Source organism: Apium graveolens, chromosome 10 (genome assembly GCF_009905375.1).
Source record: "Apium graveolens cultivar Ventura chromosome 10, ASM990537v1, whole genome shotgun sequence".
Classification (NCBI taxonomy): domain Eukaryota; kingdom Viridiplantae; phylum Streptophyta; class Magnoliopsida; order Apiales; family Apiaceae; genus Apium; species Apium graveolens.
Window position 1 is genome coordinate 134,120,589 of NC_133656.1, and position 24,717 is coordinate 134,145,305.

Consider the following 24,717-nt stretch of genomic DNA (forward strand, 5'->3'; position numbering starts at 1 on the left):
TTAGTGGCAGATTATGAAAGTAAGTTTCAGGAGTTGTCTAGGTTTTTACCATCATATGTGGACACTGATAGGAAGAAAGTGAAAAGGTTCCAGCAAGGGCTTAAGCCATAAATCCGAAGGAAGGTGGCCATATTTGAATTGGATACGTATGTGGGAGTTGTGCAGAAAGCCATGATTATGGAGACAGAAAGTGAAATGTCTCAGAAAGAGAAGGAAAGTAAGAAAAGGAAGATTGAAGGAAGTGAAATACAGTCACAAGCAGGAAAGTTTTCAAATTTCAATCAGAGGAAAGACAAGTTCTAGCCTGGAAGAAATTTCAACAGGCAGAATACAGGAAACAGAGGCCAAGGTAACCATCCAACCACTGGGAATCCGCCAACCCAGCAGAGGCCAACTATACCAGATTTTCAAGTATGTGGAAGGAAACATGGTGGAGTTTGCAACAAGTTGAACGTGGTCTACTACAGATGCAACCAGAAGGGACACTATTCAAGGGAGTGTCGTAATCAGCCAGTCAACAAGGATCATCCTACCAGGAATTAAAAAGGCAAAGCTCCAGCAATAAGGTATACCTGTTTCAAGTACGGAAAGCCAGGGCACATAGCCAGGGATTTCAAAGCACAAAATCCAGTCAATAGTATACTGTGAATCATGGGAGCCCCTCCAACAGTGAATGAACCTCCCAAAGCTAGAGTTTATGCAATGTCTGGGAAGCATGTTATCATGGACACTGATGTTGTGGCAGGTATGCTTGCTTTGAATTCTTTTTGTGATAAGGTGTTAGTAGATTCGGGACCAACTCGATCATTTATTTCTCATGATTTTGTTGATAAGTTGAATTGTTAAGTGAGATTATAGTGTGAAAATTAGCAAATCAGGGGCGTGTATCGGTTAAGTAAGTGTATAAGAGCAATGAGATTGAGATTTCTGGCAATGAGTTTGTTGCTAAATTGATACCATTTAAGTTAAGAGAGTTTGATGTTATTCTAGGAATGATCTGGCTATCTAAGCATGATGCTCAGATAGACTGCCGTAATAAGAAAGTAATCTTGAAGACGCCAGATGCGAAAGTGGTGACGTTTAAAGGTCAGAAGAGAGAGAAGAAGTTTTTGATGATGATTCAAGCTAAAAAGTTACTACCACAAGGATGTGAGCATTTTATTGCTTATGTGATAGATAAAAGTCAGGATCCAGTGAAACTGGAAGACATTCCTGGGATAAATGAATTTCCAGACGTATTTTAAGACGAATTACCAGGACTTCCTCCAGATAGAGAAATTGAGTTTGCAATCGACTTAGCACCTGGAACAGAACCAGTATCTAGAGCCCCGTACAATATGGCGCCAGTTGAAATGAAGGAACTAGCAAAGCAATTACAGGAGCAATTAGAAAAAGGAGTGATTTGACCCAGTGTATCCATATGGGGTGCACCGGTATTATTTGCTAAGAAAAAAGATGGAAAAATGAGGTTATGCATCGACTATCGAGAACTCAATAAGCTTACGATCAAGAACAAGTATCCATTACCGCGAATCGATGATTTGTTTGATCAGCTAAAAGGAGCCAAGTACTTTTCTAAGATTGATCTGAGGTCTAGATATCACCAAATTGAAGATCAAGCCTGAAGATATACCAAATACAGCTTTCAGAACAAGGTACGGTCATTATGAATTCTTAGGAATATCTTTTGGATTGACCAATGCCCCAACAACATTTATGGACTTGATGAATAAATTTTTTTAAGGAATATTTGGACAAGTTTGTCATTGTGTTTATCTATGATATTTTTTATCTACTCGAAGTCAACGGAAGATCATGCAGAACATTTAAGGATATCTTTGAAAATTTATGAAAGAAGAAGTTTTATGCCAAGTTTTTAAAGTGTGAGTTTTGGTTACAAGAAATTCAATTCTTACGACATGTAGTAAGTAATGAAGAGATCAAAGTGGACCCAGCAAAGATCGAAGCAGTTGTGAATTGGGAAAGGCCAAAAACACCAACAAAAGTAAGAAGTTTCTTGGGATTAGCGGGATAATATCGAAGATTTGTTCAAGATTTCTCAAAGATTGTGACGCCTTTGACAAAGCTCACCAGGAAAAATGATAAGTTAATATGGAATAAGAAGTGTGAAAAATTTGTTCAGGAATTGAAGAAAAGATTTATCACAGCACCTGTGTTGTCACTTCCAGATGATCAAGGAAATTTTGTAATCTATAGTGATGCTTCTCATGAGGGATTAGGTTGTATTTTTATGCAACATGATTAAGTTATTGCATATGTGTCGAGACAACTTAAACCTCATGAGTAGAAGTATCCTACTCATGATTTGGAACTAACTGCAATAGTATTCACCTTAATAATTTGGAGACATTATCTTTATGGAGAAAAGTGTGAAATCTATATGGATCGTAAAAGTTTAATGTATATATTCACGCAAAAGGAGCTTAACATGAGACATAGAAGATGGTTGGAGCTGATCAAGGACTATGATTGCACGATTAACTATCACCCACGAAAAGCGAATGTGGTGGAAGATGCATTAAGCAGAAGGGAAAGACTGAACGTGTTGACAGTACCGGAAGAATTATACAAGGAATTTCAGAAATTGGAAATTGAAGTCAGGATTTGCAAGCCTAATGAAGCAAAGATGATATTATGACGTTTCAGCCAGAATTGCTGGAGAAGATAAGAAAATGTCAAGAGGAAATAAAGGCTCAGGATATCAGTCATTTAGTTGGAGAAGAATTATGCACTCAGAATGATGATCGAGGTATTCTCAGATTTTCTTCCAGAATTTGGATTCCATCAATGACAGAATTGAAGAATGAAATTCTACAAGAAGCTCACAACTCAAGGTATTCCATCCATCCAGGAAGTACCAAGATGTATAGAGATTTAAAAGAGAATTATTGGTGGCCAAACATGAAGCGAGAGATTGCAGAATGGGTTAACAAATGTTATACATGTTAGAGAGTTAAGGCGGAGCATTAGAGACCAAACAGATTGTTACAACCATTAGAGATTCCAGAATGGAAATGGGAGCACATTGCTATGGATTTTATAGTTGGCTTACCAAGGAAGAAAGCGAACCATGATGCCACTTGGGTTATAGTGGACAGACTTACCAAATAAGCTCATTTCTTGCCAATTAATGAAAGATTCTTGTTGGACAAGCTGGTTCACATGTATTTGAAGGAAATAGTAGTCCGTCATGCAGTCCCTGTGTCTATCATATCAGATCGAGATTCATGATTCAATTCCAGATTTTGGAGAAGTTTTCAAAGAATGCTTGGGAACTAAATTATATATGAGTACAGCTTATCATCCGCAAACTGATGGACAAAGCGAAAGGACAATCCAAACAATTGAAGATATGTTACATGTTTATTTCATTGATTTCAAAGGAAAATGGGATGAGCATTTGCTCTTTATGGACGCAAATGTCGATTACCGGTGTATTGGGATGAAATCAGAGAACGTAAGATACTTGGACCCGAATTGGTACAACAGGCAAATGAAGTTGTTGAGGTTATCTAGAAAAGGTTAATTGCAGCGTAGGATCATCAAAGGATATATGCAGACCAATCCAGAAAGGATATGGAATTCAAGGAAGGAGATCTAGTACTACTGAAAGTGTCACTGTGGAAAGGATTATCTAGATTCATAAAGAAAGGAAAGCTGAGTCCTAGATACGTTGGACCTTTTAAAATTTTGAAACGTGTCGACAAGGTAGCATACGAATTGGCATTACCCCCACACATGGAGCCCATTCATAATATTTTTCAAGTATCGATGATCAAGAAGTACAATCCAGACTACAGGCATATAATTGAGTATGAGCCGATAGAACTTCAGGTAGATTTATCTTATGTAGAGAATTCCATAGAGATTCTAGAAAAGAGAGAAAAGATATTGAGAAATAAAGTTTTAAATTTAGTAAGAGTATTGTGGAGAAACCCAAAGGTTGAAGAATCAACCTGGGAGTTAGAAAGTGATATGCGGGAAAAATACCCTCAATTGTTTATTTTGGAGATTCTGAGGACAGAATCCTTTTAAGGGGGGAAGGATGTAATATTCAGGATATCGTGTATAATTATTTTATTAATAAATGTTTATTATGTGATTATTATGTGATTTTTTGGTAAATTATCGGTTGGTTGATCTTGATATTTAGATGTTTAAATGTGATAAAGGGTGAATAAGTAAATTTTAATATGTCCAGAATAAAATAAAGATAAGTATGGTATTTTTCTGGTAATTTTTGGAGTGTTATATGATTTTATATTAATTTATGAATTCATTAATTATTTTCTGAGTATTTACAAAACTATTTTATAAAACCGCGAATCATCCAACTTCAACCGTTTTTACGTTTTTACAACCCCAAACTCTTCGGAAAACTCCTTCCTTCTAATCTGGTAATTCCGAACATTTTCCATTTTTTGACTTTTTCGATCCGGATTACAATTTGACCTGTGCGCGTCTCGGCGCAAAATTTTCGATACGATAATCATTTCGATAAATCAACCAAACCCATATTCTTGAAAGACGATATAATATTACATAAATTTCGTATAAAGTGTTTTATAAGAAGCCCGGTTTGGATAATTATCCAATACATGTATCAAAATGGATAGTTTTTGCAGTTACTTAGCCGCTAAGTAACTAATTTATCGATCTAACACGATCCAACATGAACCAATATTCCATATATATAAATACCCTATTTGTTATTTCATTTTATTCGTATAATCATAATCAGACAGTAAAATCCAGTGATATATAGAGAAAACCCTAATTATTCGTTACGTTCTTGAGAAGCAGACGCACAAACGAAGACGTTATCGAACTCCAATTCAAGCGAGCAATATATCAAATCGAAGCTCTCAAAAAGACCTTTCTGTAACAATCAACTATTGTGGTGCAGAAATCGAGGTAATTTCCTAATTTAATTATTTTATTTCGAATTAATTAAAGATTAAGTTAGGAATTTTTATTCTTGATGTTGTTGATATGATTTGATGCTAGAAACATGTAGATAATTTTATCCTGATCATTTTGGTATATTATATGATAAATTTGGAGTTCAATAACATATAGAAATTATTGTTTAATTCTCGGATAGTTAAATTAGGGTTTCAGTCGATTGAATGTTCTTGATTGAGAATTGGGGGTTTCATTTTTAATGATTCTGGGCTTGATTGAGTGATACCAGTTGATAGATCGTTTAAAAACAAGCCAATTCATGTAAGTAACTTCTCTGTTGGAAGCCTGGGACGGGTAGGTTGTAAAAACTTTCGAACTCGCCGGCGTTAACGGTAGGTTCGTCGAGAAATTTGTGCCAGGGCATAAAGAATATCATCCCCGAGTTGTTGTTGTGTTCAGGAGTCAGTTGAGATACAAAATACTATCAAACGGTTCATATTTTGCACAAATTAAGCTCCTCAAACTTTGAGTTTTCCGGCGTGTTATAACTGTTCTTGATTGACTCGGTCGGGTCGATATTGACCCGGAATTTAACCCGATTTTAATCCAATTTTTTCCTAAAACAAATTTTTACATCTGTTTTTACACTTTAGTCATTAAAGTTGTAGAATTTTTACAAAAATTGGATTGTTGTTTAGTTTTATTTTAAAAATGATATTTTTAGTATTTTAAAAATCAGAAAAATGGTTATTTAATTATTTTAATCCAGAAAATTGTTTTAATTATTTATTTATTCAGAAATAAATCTGATTTATTTTATTAATTAATTTTAATTAAATTTTAATTATTTTAATTAATCGATTAATTTAATATTAATTGATTAATTAATTTAATCAATTATTATTTAATTTTAATTGATTTAATAATTAGATTTAATTATTTATTTTGATTTAAAAATTCCAAAAATAGTTTAGAGCTTTAAAATATTATTTAAAATTATTTTCAAAGCTCGATAATTATTATAAAATTATTTTAAAGTCAGATTCGGGTGTTCAAAATGATTCGGAGACCCATTTTAATTCCGAAAAATATTCAAAAAATTAGTATTAAATACTTAAAAATCATTTTAACCCCGAATCATCTTTGAATAATTATTTTGATCGAATATCTTACGTGCTATGTGATATACGTGAATTGATTGATATATAATATGACTATACGTGCATTGTTTGACTATTTTATTTATAACTTTCCATCCGTACGTCGAATTTGGGTGAACCGAAGGGTAGTTAGAAGCTTGTAATGAATAAAACGAGATGAGAAGTAGTATTGATATATGAATGTGATGTTTAACAGAGGAAGCGAAAAAAAAAGTAAAAAAAAAGGGCTTGTAAATAAGTCTTGGGCTCTCCATTCGAGACATAGAAAGGGAAAGCAAGTGGTTAGTGAGTGGGAACCAGTAGAAAAGTACAAGTATAATAAAAGCAAGTTGATAAGGCAAGTGCTTCTGTTCTTTCTTGTGATATATTGCGAGTACCTTTGAACTCTCTTCCTTATGTTATTCCAAATAATTCTTTTTCTATATTGCAAGTACTTTGAAGTACTAAACCATAAACCCTTATTCATATTGATCTTGAGCCGCAAGCGTGATTTCTTGTAAACCATTGATTGTTGAATTCTTGGATATGAACCACACCTATACGATACTACTCCATAAATACATATCTACCACATACTGATTCTTGATACGAGATTGCTTAACATACAACCCGTATGTCTTGTATAACAGATGACTAATTCTTGTAACTCTTGGACCCTTGGGTCTTCTTCCTTTTGATTCCTTCTTTGAATTAAAACCCAACCTTTATGAATTCCTTGTATACCTTCATGGAACTATGAATCACCCTATGCTTCAAGATAAGTGTTGTTTATGATTCAGCTTATTGAAATTTCATTTCTTATCATACTGTTATTATACAATTGGATTATTTTTAAATAGGGAGAAAATTCGTGGTCGGACCAGATTCGTGGTCATAATATGCCAATGTGTGCTGTGGATCCAGTATATAGAGCATAGTTGGGAGCCTTGCTCGGGGTTAGTGCTTGATTGATCAGCAGCCTAACCTTGGTCTTTAAAATAAAAGTGAATATCCAATTCTAATCATTACTTATCAGTAAACTTGATTCCTTATATCACTTCAATTGATCATTGTTTAATCTCAGTCTTGTCATTGTGACTTGTTGAGCTAGTTAGCTCACTCTTTCAAATCTATTTATAATCTTTCCAGTGGAAAAGAAAACTGGTGGTAGCGAGGATACCCAGAAAAGCGTGCGAGCTAGGTTTCCAGATTGAAATGGAATAAGATAGCAGATGATGTTTGGCTTAGTTTGTGTCAATAGATTGTAATAAAATTTACTTCCGTTTTAAGATAAATAAATTGGGATTTGGAACGTTTATAATATAAATAACATTGTGGCTTGTGGGCATACTTTAAACTGCTTCGGTCCGTGGAAAATGGTTTGTAGGGTCATTGCATATATATTATTATATTCATAAACAGGTTTAAATATGGTGTGTATGTGTGTTGTGGACCCCAAACTTCTGACCCGGGATTGGAGGGCGTTACAGTATAACTGATGACTGGTTTCTTATAGGTAATGGGAAGGTCATCACCTAATGATAAGTTGTTGTTTGTGCGAGCATTGAGAAAGAATAGGCACGTTATCGCTGTAACTGGAGATGGAACTAACGATGCTTCTAATAAATCTATGCATTATGTTTTTAGCTATACAAATTATAAAATATTGGTGATGAACTATGAAAACAGACATTGCAATATGATGGAACTTCTTCCATTATACCAAAGGCCTAAAATTATATATTACATATATCTTGTGATATATTCTTTTCATAGTACAAACTTAGAACACTTTAGAGAAGTCAATAATATTTGTTCCAATCTAACATTTGATGTGTAGAATTGATACATAATGCTAATATAATGTTATCCATTCAGGGCATATATGAGGACTCGATACATTCAGAAATATTTGAGAATTTCTTTAACTCAAGTTAATTGAGGAAGTGAGTTTTTTTATTATCTGCCTATTATTCGACATAGATTAATCTCTGTCCTTTTTCATTTGTAGTTGTGCTTCGAGAAATGACATGCTTGATGCATGTGACTCTAGCAATCTCGATGTTCTCTGGAAGGAGTTTCCTTTGTAATTTATACTAGTAAAGTGAACAGAGGTCTTTTGATACTGATGGGTCACTAAAGTTTATATTCACCTTAATTTGAGAAAGACATGTCATCACTTCCTATCCTTGATTTATAGTGTTGGATCTGGAGGACCACCTACAACTACGGAGCCTAAGTTTGAAAGCAGCTTCTTGGAGCTGGTAGAGAACCTCAACTTGTGATAGGAAAAAATAGATATGATATATACTAGCTGCAATATGCTTTGATAATGTAGTAATCTTGAAAATCATATTTTTAATTTTCATGTTATATACTAAAATTCTTTGGATTGGTTTAGTAATAATAATTTATGTTTTAGTTATTTAAATACAATAGCATTTTTTGGTTTTTGTTTTTAGAGTTTTTGGAATGTATATGATTAGATCAGCTAAATATTTAACATTAGTATATATATTTAACATCAGTTTTGAAGTAACCAAAGTTGATGTTTATTAACCAGACTTCGTCTAAAATCGATGTCTATGTAAATATTAAACATCAATGTTTTGAAGGACCTAATGTATATGGTAACATTTTACAATTGTTTTGGACCGATGTGAAATATAGAAAACTGATGTCTGGGGTGAACCGATGTGGTTCTTCCTTTATTGAATAATGTTACCTTGGGGTTGCATGTTTGTTTAATGGTTTATATGTTCTTGATTTAGATACTCTTGTCCATAACATAAATAATGATAATAAACATTTTAATATGATAGACTCAAATCAAACATGGCTCTGGCATTGTCATTAAGGTCACATAAATGAGAAATGCATTTCCAAATTACATCAAGATGGTTACTTGGATAAGTTTGATTTTGAATCATATAAAAAATGCAAATATTGTCTCATTGGCAAAATGGCTAAAGCACCTTTTACCGGACAAGGTGAAAGGGCTACCAAATGATTAAGACTTATATATAATGATGTATGTGGTCCAATGCGTTAGATGGCAAGAGGTGGCTTATACTACATTCACTACGCCATAAACGGCCTTCTACCACGTAATTACGTGATGTTGCCGTAGATAATGTTGCAGTAGCTATATAATAATGTACCATGCTGCAACAAGTTTTAATTATATTAGCATAGGTCTCGTAAAGTATTGCCAATACATATATTGATAAAAATATTCAATTTTTTATTAAAAAATAAATAAATAAATGCTGATATGGCAGAGCTGGGTCCCCACACTGCTGACGTGGCAAGTGGTCCCTGCTAACGTGGCAACTGAGTCACCCTATTTGGGTCCCACCTTGCTTACGTGGCAGGTGGACCCCTATTAACGTGACAGGTGGGTCCCCCATGTGGGCCCCACTCTGCTGACGCGGCAGGGGCCCCTGCTGACTGTTGGGTTCCGAAGGCATAAAACGCAGCGGATAAACGTAAATAAAACAAAAAATTTCGAAACCCAAAACAGGATCCATGTATAATTATGGGCAGATTATGGAGATAACGAATCATACCTTTCAAGAGCTTAACTTTCACGAACTCAACGGAGATCCTAGTTATCACGCTTTGTTTCTACCTCTCGGAGAAACACCTCTATGGTATCCACACGAGCACCTTCAAGAACGTCTCACGAACTTGACTACGGAATGGATGTACTAACCTCTTTCTTGACGATCTGAATTGCCTCTGCCTCTTTTTGCTGCTAGGGTTTTTTTCTTAAAAATGTACAAGCCTCTTTAACCTATCATTATCTATTTATAATGGCTGATTAAAAAGGCCCATAATAGCAAAGCCCAACCCTAATAGGTATTGGATTAAATAATAAAAATGAATTTCTATTATTTAATTAATAACTAAGTCATACTTAATTATTATGGGCAAAAACATTCCTTTTAATTCGAATTTATATTATCTCAATTAAGTCTTACTTAATTATAATAAAATTTAAATAATCATCAATTAATTTAAATCTATAATTTAAATTAACTATTCCATTAAGTGCTCTATTTGTGCGACCCTATAGGCTATTATTTAATTGACAATAATTTTATTCTCTAATAAAATTATAAACAATGAGCGGTATCTAGTAATACATCATTGTTACCCAATTAAATAATAATTAAATCGTGATTAGATAAAACCTTTCATGATTAATATTTTTGGTGTAATATAATCCCTTTAACCATACATATTATAGATTAAACTCGAGGCATGTATTTAGTCATCCTCTTCAACATTTAATCCGGGTTTACTTGATCCATGAGTAGATTATCGAGACAAATCATTATTTGAGCATGGCCATGCTTTTATAATCTCACTCAATCAAGAGGCCAATAATATCTCTCCTAATTATAGGAGGGTTAAATCCTTTATCTATCATTCATATTTCTCATACGACTCATGATATACCCGATGTCCACTTTTATCATCACCCGATCAAAAGTAACTTTTAATGTAGTCAAAGTATATTAATCCTCGTATAGAAATATAATGATTTCAAGTCAAAGGATCGTTACACCATTATCACTGTAAGTCTTTCTTATGACTTTATTAAACATGAAGAATCTCACTGTGGGTCTGTCCAGTACCATGTACTCTCACATGTACCTATGTATTGACTTTAGTATCCCCATACTTATAACCAATGAGATGTGGTTATCTTCTCAAACAACATACTAGTCTATCTATGTATTATTATTGTCCTATATAATAATACTTGACTAGGGACCTTTAAAAATATGATATATTATATAATCTCAAGTTCAAGTCATGTACTTAAACTATACAATTTGTATCATGATTCTAAGGACATTTATTATGCTAACAAAATATCGCAGTAATTAAGGTCATAATAAATACATTTATTGAATGATCAACTGACATAAAGATTATAAAAGAATAATGTATTGCCTCTAGGGCACCTACACTAACAATCTCCCATTTGCACTAGAGCCAATCACCCATATATCTAATACCCATGGAACTAGTGTGACCATCGTGCTTCTGCTGCGACAAGCCTTTGGTCAGTGGGTCTGCAATGTTATCATTTGTGTGCACTTTACATATGTGTATATCACCCCTTTCATTAATCTCTCGAATAAGGTGAAATCTCCTGAGTATATGTTTAGCCCGGGAGTGTGATCTAGGTTCTTTAGCCTGTGCAATGGCTCCATTATTATCGCAGTATAGATCAATGGGATCTGCGATCGATGGAACCACTCCCAAATCTGAAATAAACTTTTGAATCCAAACGGCCTCCTTAGCTGCTTCACAAGCTGCAATGTACTCAGCCTTCATTATAGAATCAGCTACTGTTTCTTGCTTTGAACTCTTCCAGCTTACAGCACCTCCGTTTAGACAAAACATAAAACCAGACTGTGATACAGTATCATCTCTGTCTGTTTGGAAACTTGCATCGGTGTAAGCTTTTACAACGAGTTTCTCTTCTCCTCCATATACCAAGAATGAATCTTTAGTTCTTTTCAGGTACTTAAGAATATTCTTAACTGCCGTCCAATGACCTTCACCCGGATTAGACTAGTATCTGCTCGTCATGCTCAAAGCATACGAGACATCTGGGTGAGTACATACCATTGCATACATGATAGATCCAATTGCTAAAGCATATGGAACTTTATTCATGTGGTCCTTCTCATCCAATGATTTCGGACACTGGTCCTTAGAGATCGTTATCCCTTGAGACACGGGGACATATCCCCTTTTTGCATTTTGCATTCCAAAACGATGCAAAACCTTATCAATGTATGTGCTCTGACTTAGACCGATCATCCTTCTAGATCTTTCTCTATAGATCCTCATTTCTAGAATGTAGGATGCCTCTCCTAAGTCTTTAATGGAGAAATTGCTCCCTAACCAAGTCTTAACAGCCTTTAGAGAAGGTATGTCATTCCTATTGGGTTTCGAAGGCATAAAATGCAGCGGATAAACGTAAATAAAACAAAAATTTTGAAACCCAAAAACAGGATCCATGTATAATTATGGGCAGATTATGGAGATAACGAATCTTACCTTTCAAGAGATTAACTTTCACGAACTCAACGGAGATCCTAGCTATCACGCTTTGTGTCTACCTCTCGGAGAAACACCTCTATGGTATCCACACGAGCACCTTCAAGAACGTCTCACGAACTTGACTACGGAATGGATGTACTAGCCTCCTTCTTGACGATCTGAATTGCCTCTGCCTCTCTTTGCTGCTAGGGTTTTCTTAAAAAACGTACAAGCCTCTTTAACCTCTCATTATCTATTTATAATGACTGATTAAAAAGGCCCATAATAGCAAAGCCCAACCCTAGTAGGTATTGGATTAAATAATAAAAATGAATTTCTATTATTTAATTAACAACTAAGTCATACTTAATTATTATGGGCAAAAACATTCCTTTTAATTTGAATTTATATTATCTCAATTAAGTCTTACTTAATTATAATAAAATTCAAATAATCATCAATTAATTTAAATCCATAATTTAAATTAACTATTCTATTAAGTGCTCTATTTGTGCGACCCTATAGGCTATTATTTAATTGGCAATAATTTTATTCTCTAATAAAATTATAAACAATGAGCGGTATCTAGTAATACATCATTGTTACCCAATTAAATAATAATTAAATCGTGATTAGATAAAACCTTTCGTGATTAATGTTTTTCGTGTAATATAATCCCTTTAACCATACATATTATAGATTAAACTCGAGGCATGTATTTAGTCATCCTCTTCAACATTTAATCCGGGTTTACTTGATCCATGAGTAGATTATCGAGACAAATCATTATTTGAGCATGGCCATGCTTTTATAATCTCACTCAATCAAGAGGCCAATAATATCTCTCCTAATTATAGGAGGGTTAAATCCTTTATCTATCATTCATATTTCTCATATGACTCATGATATACCCGATGTCCACTTTTATCATCACCCGATCAAAAGTAACTTTTAATGTAGTCAAAGTATATTAATCCTCGGATAGAAATATAATGATTTCAAGTCAAAGGATCGTTACACCATTATCACTGTGAGTCTTTCTTATGACTTTATTAAACATGTAGAATCTCACTGTGGGTCTGTCCAGTACCATGTACTCTCACATGTACCTATGTATTGACTTTAGTATCCCCATGCTTATAACCAATGAGATGTGGTTATCTTGTCAAACAACATACTAGTCTATCTATGTATTATTATTGTCCTATATAATAATACTCGACTAGGGACCTTTAAGAATATGATATATTATATAATCTCAAGTTCAATTCATGTACTTAAACTATACAATTTGTATCATGATTCTAAGGACATTTATTATGCTAACAAAATATCGCAGTAATTAAGGTCATAATAAATATATTTATTGAATGATCAACTGACATAAAGATAAAAGAATAATGTATTACCTCTAGGGCACCTACACTAACAATCTCCCACTTGCACTAGAGCCAATCACCCATATATCTAATACCCATGGAACTAGTGTGACCATCGTGCTTCTGCTGCGACAAGCCTTTGGTCAGTGGGTCTGCAATGTTATCATTTGTGTGCACTTTACATATGTGTATATTACCCATTTCATTAATCTCTCGAATAAGGTGAAATCTCCTGAGTATATGTTTAGCGCGGGAGTGTGATCTAGGTTCTTTAGCCTGTGCAATGGCTCCATTATTATCGCAGTATAGATCAATGGGATCTGCGATCGATGGAACCACTCCCAAATCAGAAATGAACTTTTGAATCCAAACGGCCTCCTTAGCTACTTCACAAGCTGCAATGTACTCAGCCTCCATTGTAGAATCAGCTACTGTTTCTTGCTTTGAACTCTTCCAGCTTATAGCACCTCCGTTTAGACAAAACACAAAACCAGACTGTGATACAGTATCATCTCTGTCTGTTTAGAAACTTGCATCGGTGTAACCTTTTACAATGAGTTTCTCTTCTCCTCCATACACCAAGAATGAATCTTTAGTTCTTTTCAGGTACTTAAGAATATTCTTAATTGTCATCCAGTGACCTTCACCCGGATTACACTGGTATCTGCTCGTCATGCTCAAAGCATACGAGACATCTGGGCGAGTACATACCATTGCATACATGATAGATCCAATTGCTGAAGCATATGGAACTTTATTTATGTGGTCATTCTCATCCAATGATTTCGGACACTGGTCCTTAGAGATCGTTATCCCTTGAGACACGGGGACATATCCCCTTTTTGCATTTTGCATTCCAAAATGATGCAAAACCTTATCAATGTATGTGCTCTGACTTAGACCGATCATCCTTCTAGATCTTTCTCTATAGATCCTCATTCCTAGAATGTAGGATGCCTCTCCTAAGTCTTTAATGGAGAAATTGCTCCCTAACCAAGTCTTAACAGCCTTTAGAGAAGGTATGTCATTCCTCATTAGTAGTATATCATCAACATATAGTACTATGAATGCCACATAGCTCCCACTAACCTTCTTGTAAACACACGGTTCATCTTCATTTTGAACAAAGCTATACTCTGTGACTATTTCATCAAAACGGATATTCCATCTCCTAGAGGATTGCTTCAATCCATAAATGGATCGACGCAATTTACATACCTTGCCAGCATTCCTTGGATGGACAAAACCCTCAGGTTGTGTCATGTACACATCCTCTTCAAGGCTTCCATTAAGGAAGGCTGTTTTGACATCCATTTGCCAGATTTCATAATCATGGAATGCTGCAATGGCAAGTAAAATCCTTATAGACTTGACCATAGCCAATGGTGAGAAAGTTTCATCATAGTCAATACCATGAATTTGTTTAAAACCTTTTGTTAACAGCCTAGCTTTATAGGTCTAAACATTTCCATCCATGCCCTTTTTCTTCTTAAAAACCCATTTGCACCCTATGGGTTTTACCCCTTCAGGTGGATCAACCAAAGTCCATACTTGGTTTTCGTACATGGAATCTATCTCGGATTTCATGGCTTCAAGCCATCTCTTAGAGTCTGGACTGTTCATAGCATCTTGGTATGTGAGAGGCTCATCTTCATCTATGAGCATCAAATCACCACACAGAGTCATGAGAAATCCATATCTCTCTGGCTTATGGCGAAATCTACCAGATCTACGAACAACCTGTGTTTGTTGAGCATTATCATTATTCTGCTCTTGTTCCACTTCAGGTTCAATGTTATTTTGCGGTTCTCGATCTTCATCGAGATCTATAGTTCTCCCACTGTTTCTTTGGAAACAAAATCTCTTTCCTTGAAGACAGCATCTCGAGCAATAAACACTTTCTGCTCAGAAGGACTATAAAAATAATACGCCTTTGTTTCATTAGGTATCCTACAAAAATGCACTCTTCGGATTTAGGTCCAAGCTTGTCAGATTCTTGACGTTTCACAAACGCCTTACATCCCCAAACTTTCATAAAGTTCATGCCTGACCGTTTCTCCTTCCATATCTCATATGGAATCTGTTGAACCTTCTTAGTAGGAACACGGTTAAGTATGAAAGCCGATGTTTCTAGAGCGTAACCCCAGAAACTAATTGGAAGATCTGCATGACTCATCATCGATCGCACCATGTCCAACAAGGTGCGATTTCTCCTCTCTGAAACTCCATTCCATTGAGGTGTTCCTGGCGGAGTGAGTTGTGATACAATACCACACTCTTTCAAATACTCTCTAAATTCGGTGCTTAAGTATTCACCCCCACAATCGGATCGTAAGATCTTAATACTTGCATCTCCGCCAATTTGCTTCTCTAATTCAACCTTGTATTCTTTAAATTTTTCAAAAGAATCGGATTTGTTCTTCATAAGATATACATATCCATATCTACTGAAATCATCAGTAAATGTTATGAAGTAGTAGTAGCCTCCTCTAGCCATTACACGCATTGGGCCACATACATCACTATGTATTAGCTCCAGATGTTTAGTGGCCCTTTGACCCTTACCAGTGAAAGGGGCTTTAGTCATCTTACCAAGCAAACAAGATTCGCATTCTTGGTATGATTCAAAATCAAACTTATCCAAGTATCCATCCTTATGTAATTTGGATATGCGTTTCTCATTTATGTGGCCTAGACGACAATGCCAGAGGTATGTTTGATTTGAGTCATTCATTTTAAGTCGTTTGTTTTCTATATTACAGACAGGGTTATCTAAATCAAGAACATATAAACCAATAAATAAACGCGCAACACCATAGGTTAAATCATTCAAAGCAAAAGAGCAACGGTTGTTCTTTATTGTAAACGAAAAACCTTTCTTGTCCAAACAAGAAATAGAAATAATGTTTCTGCGAATCACAGGCACGTAAAAACAGTCTTCTAGTTCTAAAACAAGCCCAGAGGGCATAGATAAATAATAAGTCCCTACAGCTAAAGCAGAAACTTTTGCTCCATTGCCTACTCTTAGGTCCACTTCTCCCTTAGCCAAAGTTCTACTTCTCTGCAGGCCCTGCACATTTATACAAATGTGAGAAGCACATCCAGTATCAAATACCCAAGATGTAGAAATAGATAAATTGACTTCTATAACATAAATACCTGATCCAGAAATCTGAACTGCTTTCTTTTTCTTCAGATCCTCCAAGTAAATTGGACAGTTTCTCTTTCAGTGACCATCTTTCTTACAGTAGTGACATTCACCCTTGGCCACACCACCTTTAGGCTTTAAAGCCTGTTTGGGACCTGACTTTGGCTTGGGTGTAGAATCAGATCCAATCTTCTTCTTACCCTTCCATTTGCCCTTCCCTTTGGCCTTACCTTTATTTCCCACCATCAATATGGGAGCAGGTTCAGCTGTCTTCATGTTGGTCTCATATGTTCTCAACATATGCAACAATTCAGTAGGTGTTTTGTCAAATTCATTCATATTGTAGTTCACAACAAACTGAGTGAATTTGTTGTTCAAAGAATTCATGATTAGGTCAATACCAGTTTTCGGACCAATCGGGAAACCCAAAGTTTCAAGGTACTCAATGTAACCAATCATCTTCAGAACATGTGGGCCAACTGGTTCACTCGCCCCTTGTTTGTAATTAAAAAGTGACTTACTCGTGTTGAACCTTTCTTGACGAGTTTGGCTTGCAAACATGCTTTGCAAGTGCTCATTGATAGTATATGCATCCATATGCACATGTTGTCTTTGAAGCTCAGCACTCATAGTTGCCAACATAAGACATGCAACATCATTTGCATCATTCTCATCCCCTGTACGTGCTGCTCGTTCATCAGCAGTAGCACCCTCAGGAAGGGGGCCTGGAGGAGGAATATCAATGACATGAAGCTTGCGCTCCTGCCTGAGGACAATCCTCAAATTCCTCTGCCATTCTAGAAAGTTGTTTCCTCATGTCAGCATGTCCTTCTCAAGGACTGAACGTACGGACAGTTTGTTTGTGTTGTTTGCCATTACTCAGTATCTACAATAATAAAAGCGCAAAATAAACATTAGATTGTCTGAGTTAAAATTTTATGTTCATATGAATATGATATATTCTTAATATATCTCCCACTATTTTTTATCAAATTAATAGCCCTAACTATTAATTCGGAAAGTATATCCCATAAATCTTTCTAGTGAGCCAAGATCCATATTTTGTCATGTTCTAAGTCAACCACTGGTATCCTTAAAACATGATTATTTAGGTAGACAACAGTTGTCAATTATATCATATATAATTCTTGGATAATTTGGTGAACAACAATTGATCTTATCTATCTAATAGATTTTTAACCAAACTATATGCTTCTAAGTTCATAATAGTTGAATATAACCGTTTATATTCACCTTATTATAATGACTCAGTTAAGTTAGACCCAATGATACAACGTCCGAATATAACCGTTTATATTCATCGCATTTCACCATGATAGATAGGAGTCCCCTGCCACTGACAGCCCTTCCCCTTATCGATCTAGGATTTAATGAGTGTTCATTCATTGGAAAGCATCTGATTAAAACTTAATATTTTTACTTAGGGATTTTTAATTTAGAACGATCATGATCCCATCATAAAGAGATTCCCAATTTTTCCTTGAATAAAATACTTCAAATCAATACTCGTCAATGGTTTGATTTCCAGGTAGTGGAGGAGTCACATCGGTCTCGCTTAAAACCCACAGCCTTACAAGTTCTATGAACCCGTTGTTGACAAAATCACCCCATGTCAGAAATAAAGAAAATTCGTATTTTATTCCGTGTTTCATAAACACGAGAATCTCATGATCGTTTGTTAATTTTAAAGCTTGAGTTGTTACAGATTTTATCTTGTTTAAAGGCATGGCTTGGGTGATGTATCTAATACATACATGCATCATTAATCTAATTAAAATATGCATTTTCTACTCTACACATACTATTTATACATCATATGAAAAGTGCGTAAAGTAAACGTGCAATAGTTATGGCCCAATCCTATGTGATCTTTTCAGGCTAATGAAAAGATCAAGGTCAGTCTATGGTGTAAAAATAACTATTACATATGTCTTCTCTATTGCTTCCATTATCTCCTTGGCCTCCATAGGATGCCTCATCTTTCCCTTGTCCTTCTTGGATGTTACATTAAGAATTATACTAATGAACTTACAAAAGAACTCGAGTTACATTCGAGATAAAACAACTACAAATAGAAAATGACATGCAAGTCGTATTTATTACAAACCAAAAGAATAAAACAGGATCCATGTATAATTATGGGCAGATTATGGAGATAACGAATCATACCTTTCAAGAGCTTAACTTTCACGAACTTAACGGAGATCCTAGCTGTCACGCTTTGTGTCTACCTCTCGGAGAAACACCTCTATGGTATCTACACGAGCACCTTCAAGAACGTCTCACGAACTTGACTACGGAAAGGATGTACTAGCCTCCTTCTTGACGATTTGAATTGCCTCTGCCTCTCTTTGCTGCTAGGGTTTTTTTCTTAAAAACGTACAAGCCTCTTTAACCTATCATTATCTATTTATAATGGCTGATTAAAAAGGCCCATAATACCAAAGCCCAACCCTAGTAGGTATTGGATTAAATAATAAAAATGAATTTCTATTATTTAATTAATAACTAAGTCATACTTAATTATTATGGGCAAAAACATTCCTTTTAATTCGAATTTATATTATCTCAATTAAGTCTTACTTAATTATAATAAAATTCAAATAATCATCAATTAATTTAAATCTATAATTTAAATTAACTATTCCATTAAGTGCTCTATTTGTGCGACCCTATAGGCTATTATTTAATTGACAATAATTTTATTCTCTAATAAAATTATAAACAATGAGCGGTATCTAGTAATACATCATTGTTACCCAATTAAAAAATAATTAAATCGTGATTAGATAAAACCTTTCATGATTAATATTTTTCGTGTAATATAATCCCTTTAACCATACATATTATAGATTAAACTCGAGGCATGTATTTAGTCATCCTCTTCAACATTTAATCCGGATTTACTTGATCCATGAGTAGATTATCGAGACAAATCATTATTTGAGCATGACCATGCTTTTATAATCTCACTCAATCAAGAGGCCAATAATATCTCTCCTAATTATAGGAGGGTTAAATCCTTTATCTATCATTCATATTTCTCATATGACTCATGATATACCCGATATCCACTTTTATCATCACCCGATCAAAAGTAACTTTTAATGTAGTCAAAGTATATTAATCCTCGTATAGAAATATAATGATTTCAAGTCAAAGGATCGTTACACCATTATCACTGTGAGTCTTTCTTATGACTTTATTAAACATGAAGAATCTCACTGTGGGTCTGTCCAGTACCATGTACTCTCACATGTACCTATGTATTGACTTTAGTATCCCCATACTTATAACCAATGAGATGTGGTTATCTTGTCAAACAACATACTACTCTATCTATGTATTATTATTATCCTATATAATAATACTCGACTAGGGACCTTTAAGAATATGATATATTATATAATCTCAAGTTCAAGTCATGTACTTAAACTATACAATTTGTATCATGATTCTAAGGACATTTATTATGCTAACAAAATATCGCAGTAATTAAGGTCATAATAAATACATTTATTGAATGATCAACTGACATAAAGATTATAAAATAATAATGTATTGCCTCTAGGGCACCTACACTGACACTGACGTGGCGGGTGGGTCCCCAATGTGGACCCCACCATGCTGACATGGTAGCGGGTCCCTGCTGACGTGGCAGGGGCCCTGCTGATGTGGCCGGGGGACCCCCATGTGGGCCCAATCTGCTAATGTGGTAGTGGGACCCTGCTAACGTGGCAGGGGGTCCCCATATGGGCCCCACTCTGTTGACGTGGCAGTGGTCCCCTACTAACGTGGCAGTGGTGAGGTGGCAGTGGTGAGGTATTAAATCAAAAAATTTCAGAAATTTTGCAGGATTTGAAACCAAGACCTCCTACAATACAAAGTTGAGTGCAAACCACTACACCAAGGAAGACAATGTGTTTTATTCCACATTATTTAAATATAACCTTATAGAAATAATTCATTTCTACTTAAAGTAAAGGCTCTTTTAACTCCTTTAATTTTTTTAAAATAAAATTTCGACGATCCGTCCGTATGGATGTTAAAAATAATCGATTTTAGGTGTGTACTATCATTATTATAATTTTTTTATATTTATTTTGCAAGATTTTATATTAGTCAAAGTAGTCAGAATAGACCAAGCCTTATTTGCGCTAGCGTCCCGAATGAAATATCGATTATTTTATATAAAAATTTCGACGATCCGTCCGTACAGATGTTAGAAACTATCGATTTTAGGGGTGTACCACCATTATTAGCATTTTATTTATTTATTTTGAGGGATAATATAGCAGTCAAAGCAGTCAAAATACAATATGCCTTGTAATCGCTACTTCCCCGAATGAAGTATAGATTATTTTAAATTAAAATTTTCACGATCCGTCCGTATGGATGTTAGAAACTATCGATTTTAGGGGTGTACCATCATTATTATGATTTTATTTATTTATTTTGTGGGATAATATAGCAGTCAAAGTAGTCAGAATACAATATGCCCTATATGCGTCCCGAATGAAGTATCGATTATTTTAAATTAAAATTTCGGCGATCCATCCATACGGATGATAGAAACTATCAATTTTAGCGGCATACCATCATTATTAGAATTTTATTTATTTATTTTGAGGGATAATATAGCAGTCAAAGCAGTCAAAATACACTATGCCTTGTAATCGCTACTTCCCCGAATGAAGTATAGATTATTTTAAATTAAAATTTCTATGATCCGTCCGTACTGATGTTGGAAAATATCAATTTTAGGGGTGTACCATCATTATTTGTATTTTATTTATTTATTTTGTGGGATAATATAGCAGTCAAAGCAGTCAAAATACACTATGCCCTCTATGCGTCCCGAATGAAGTATCGGTTATTTTAAATTAAAATTTCGACGATCCATCCGTACGGATGTTAGAACCTATTGATTTTAGGGGTGTACCATCATTTTTAGCATTTTACTTATTTATTTTGAGGGATAATATAGCAGTCGAAGCAGTTAAAATACTTTATACCTTACAAGCGCTACTGTCCTCAATGAAGTATCGATTATTTTAAATTAAAATTTTGACAATCCGTCCGTAGGGATGTTAGAAACTATCAATTTTATTGGTGTACCATCATTATTAGGATTTTATTTATTTATTTTGTGGGATAATATAGTAGTCAAAGCAGTGAGAATACATTATGCCTTGTATTCGTCCCAAATGAAGTATCGATTATTTTAAATTAAAATTTCGACGATCAGTCAGTACGGATGTTAGAAACTATCGATTTTAGGGGTTTACCATTATTATTAAAGTTTTATTTATTTATTTTGTGGGATAATATAGCAGTCAAAGGAGTCAGAATACATTATGACATGTATGCGTCCCGAATAAAGTATCGATTATTTTAAATTAAAATTTCGATGATCTGTCAATACGGATGTTAGAAAATATCGATTTTAGGGGTTTACCATTATTATTAAGATTTTATTTATTTATTTTGTGGGATAATATAGCAGTCAAAGTAGTCAAAATACATTATGCCCTATATGCATCCTGAATGAAGTATCGATTATTTTAAATTAAAATTTCGACGATCTATTCGTACGGATGTTAGAAACTATCGATTTTAGGGTTGTACCATTATTATTAGGATTTTATTTATTTATTTTAATTTTAACTCTGAATGAGTGTATAAATTATAAAATTTAACACTATTTAATATATATTTTTATTATTCACATGAAATAGAAACAATATTTATAAAATTCAGATAATAATTTCAAAATGAAAAATATATATAAATATTAAAAAAAATAAACATTTTTTTGAGATAATTACACAAATTATACATTTTTTGGCCCAAGTCCAATGGGCCGAAGTCCAAATAAATATTTTTTGGCCCAAGTCCAAAGGGTCGAAGCCCAAATTATTCAGTTGCCCTAAATTTTGCCGCCTTGTCCTAAATTACAGTTTTGGTTCAAGAGATTCAGGTTCAAATAGGGTTCAAGACTCTGTGGAAAAGCTGAAAATTAAATGAGGAGCTCAATTAGGGTTCAAGAGATTCAATTAGGGTTTGGGCTGAATTAGATCTTCAATTAAGGTACTATTCTAACTTGCTTTAGTTTGATTTTGTTTGTAGATTGTTGAATATGGATGTGTTAAGGTCCCCCTCTCTGTATCTACATGTGTATGTTTATGTGTATGTGTATCTGTATCTCTCTGCATCTCTCTGCATCTTTCTCTCTCTCTCTATCTCTCTCTCTCTCTCTCTCTATCTCTCTCTCTCTCTCCCTATTTCTACATCTTTCTATCTCTCTCTCTCTCTATCGTCTCATTAACACAGTCTCTCTGTCTCTATATGTTCCTCCACTCATAGTAAGCATGTATCAATAAGCATGTATTAATACATTCTTGTAACTTGCAAGAACCTCTGGAATATATATTTCTATTAAAGAATTTATAGTACTCGTAGACATGGCGCATAGAATGTGTAGATGACTGACAATATTAGCATTGGTACCCTTGCTATATTCGTACTAATCATTGATGACTGACAACACTTTTAAGATTTTTTAACTTTTTTATAGTTATGGACAGCGAGGATAACATGTGGACAGAACTCCCAAAATTTAGCGAGAGATATATGAGTGGTGTAAGAGATTTTATTCAAAATGCATTTTCTAGATTCAGCATAGGTGATGAAATAACTTGTCCTTGCAAATTTTGTAAGAATGACAAGTGGCATCCTCAAGATATAATATATGATCATCTCATCTACAATGGTCCGTGGGAATTTTCTGCGAAATGGATTTTTGACATTTCCCGCAAACATCTCGAAACAAATGAAGATATGGATGAAGTTGGTACAAATTTGGGAGATAATCTCGATGAGTTGATGCGCCGGACAATTGGAGATATGCAGAACGGTGAAGATGTCCATTCTGGTGGACCAACTTCCAATGCTGAGAAATTGTACCGTAACTTTGAAAAGGGTAAACAACCATTATATCCAGGCTGCACCAAATTTTCGAGCTTAATTTTTATCATTAGGTTGTATTCTTTGAAATGTGTACATGGAATCACCGAATCTAGATTCGGGGATCTCTTAGATTTGTTAAGAGAAGGTTTCCCACAAGCCCATATACCTTTATCTTTTAATGCTGCAAAAAGTATCATTAAAGATATAGGTCTTGATTACCAAAAGATTCACGCATGCCCAAATGATTGTATGATTTATTGGGGAGTAAATGAAAAGGAAGATGTGTGCAAAACTTGTGGTGTTTCGAGGTGGATTTTAGGGGAAAAGAAAGGGGCTGGTGAAAATCATTTGGAGAAGGTAAGTAGTAGAGTACCAGCCAAGGTGATGCGTTATTTTCCATTAAAACCTAGGCTGCAAAGGATGTTCATGTCCAAGGATTATTCAGAGCTTATAATTTGGCATGCTGTGGGACGAAAAACTGATGGTAAACTTAGACATCCAGCTGATGCCGAGGCATGGAAGACGTTGGATGTTAAGTATCCTCAGTTTTCATCAGAAAACAGAAATATTAGATTAGGTGTAACAGCAGATGTGTTTAGTCCTTATCGTACAATGAGTACACTTCATAGCACATGGCAAGTTTTTTTGGTCAACTACAATCCGCCACATTGGTTGAGTATAAAGACAGAAAAATTGATTCTTTCGACAATTATACCCGGTCAAGAGTCTCCGAAGAATAGGATTGACAAATATATGCAGCCTCTTATCTCAGATTTAAAGGAATTATGGGAGTAAGGCATATAAACTTATGATGCCTTCACGAATGAAATATTCAATTTATGGGCAACTGCCTTATGGACCATAAGTGATTTTCCAGGATATGCGATGTTATCGGGCTGGGTCACTGGGAAATGTTCAAAACTGATGCGGAGCTGTGTAAAGTGGTTGACAGGGCAGGAAATGGTGGCCACCTGGATTTGTAAATCGATAATATGGTCGACAAGAAAATTGAGTCATTGAAGACGCAACCACATGTACTTGTAAGGCCAAGGCTTAATCTATTTGTAGG

At 34.7% G+C, this 24,717-nt stretch overlaps 1 protein-coding gene across 1 annotated transcript; it reads left to right on the plus strand.

The window, feature by feature from the left end:
• Positions 1 to 651: 651 nt before the first annotated feature.
• On the plus strand, positions 652 to 24,443 carry LOC141691023 (uncharacterized). Its single transcript, XM_074495773.1, has 2 exons — positions 652 to 745; positions 23,257 to 24,443. The coding sequence occupies exons 1-2, from the start codon at positions 652 to 654 to the stop codon at positions 24,441 to 24,443; spliced, it is 1,281 nt and encodes a 426-aa protein (XP_074351874.1).
• Positions 24,444 to 24,717: the final 274 nt, after the last annotated feature.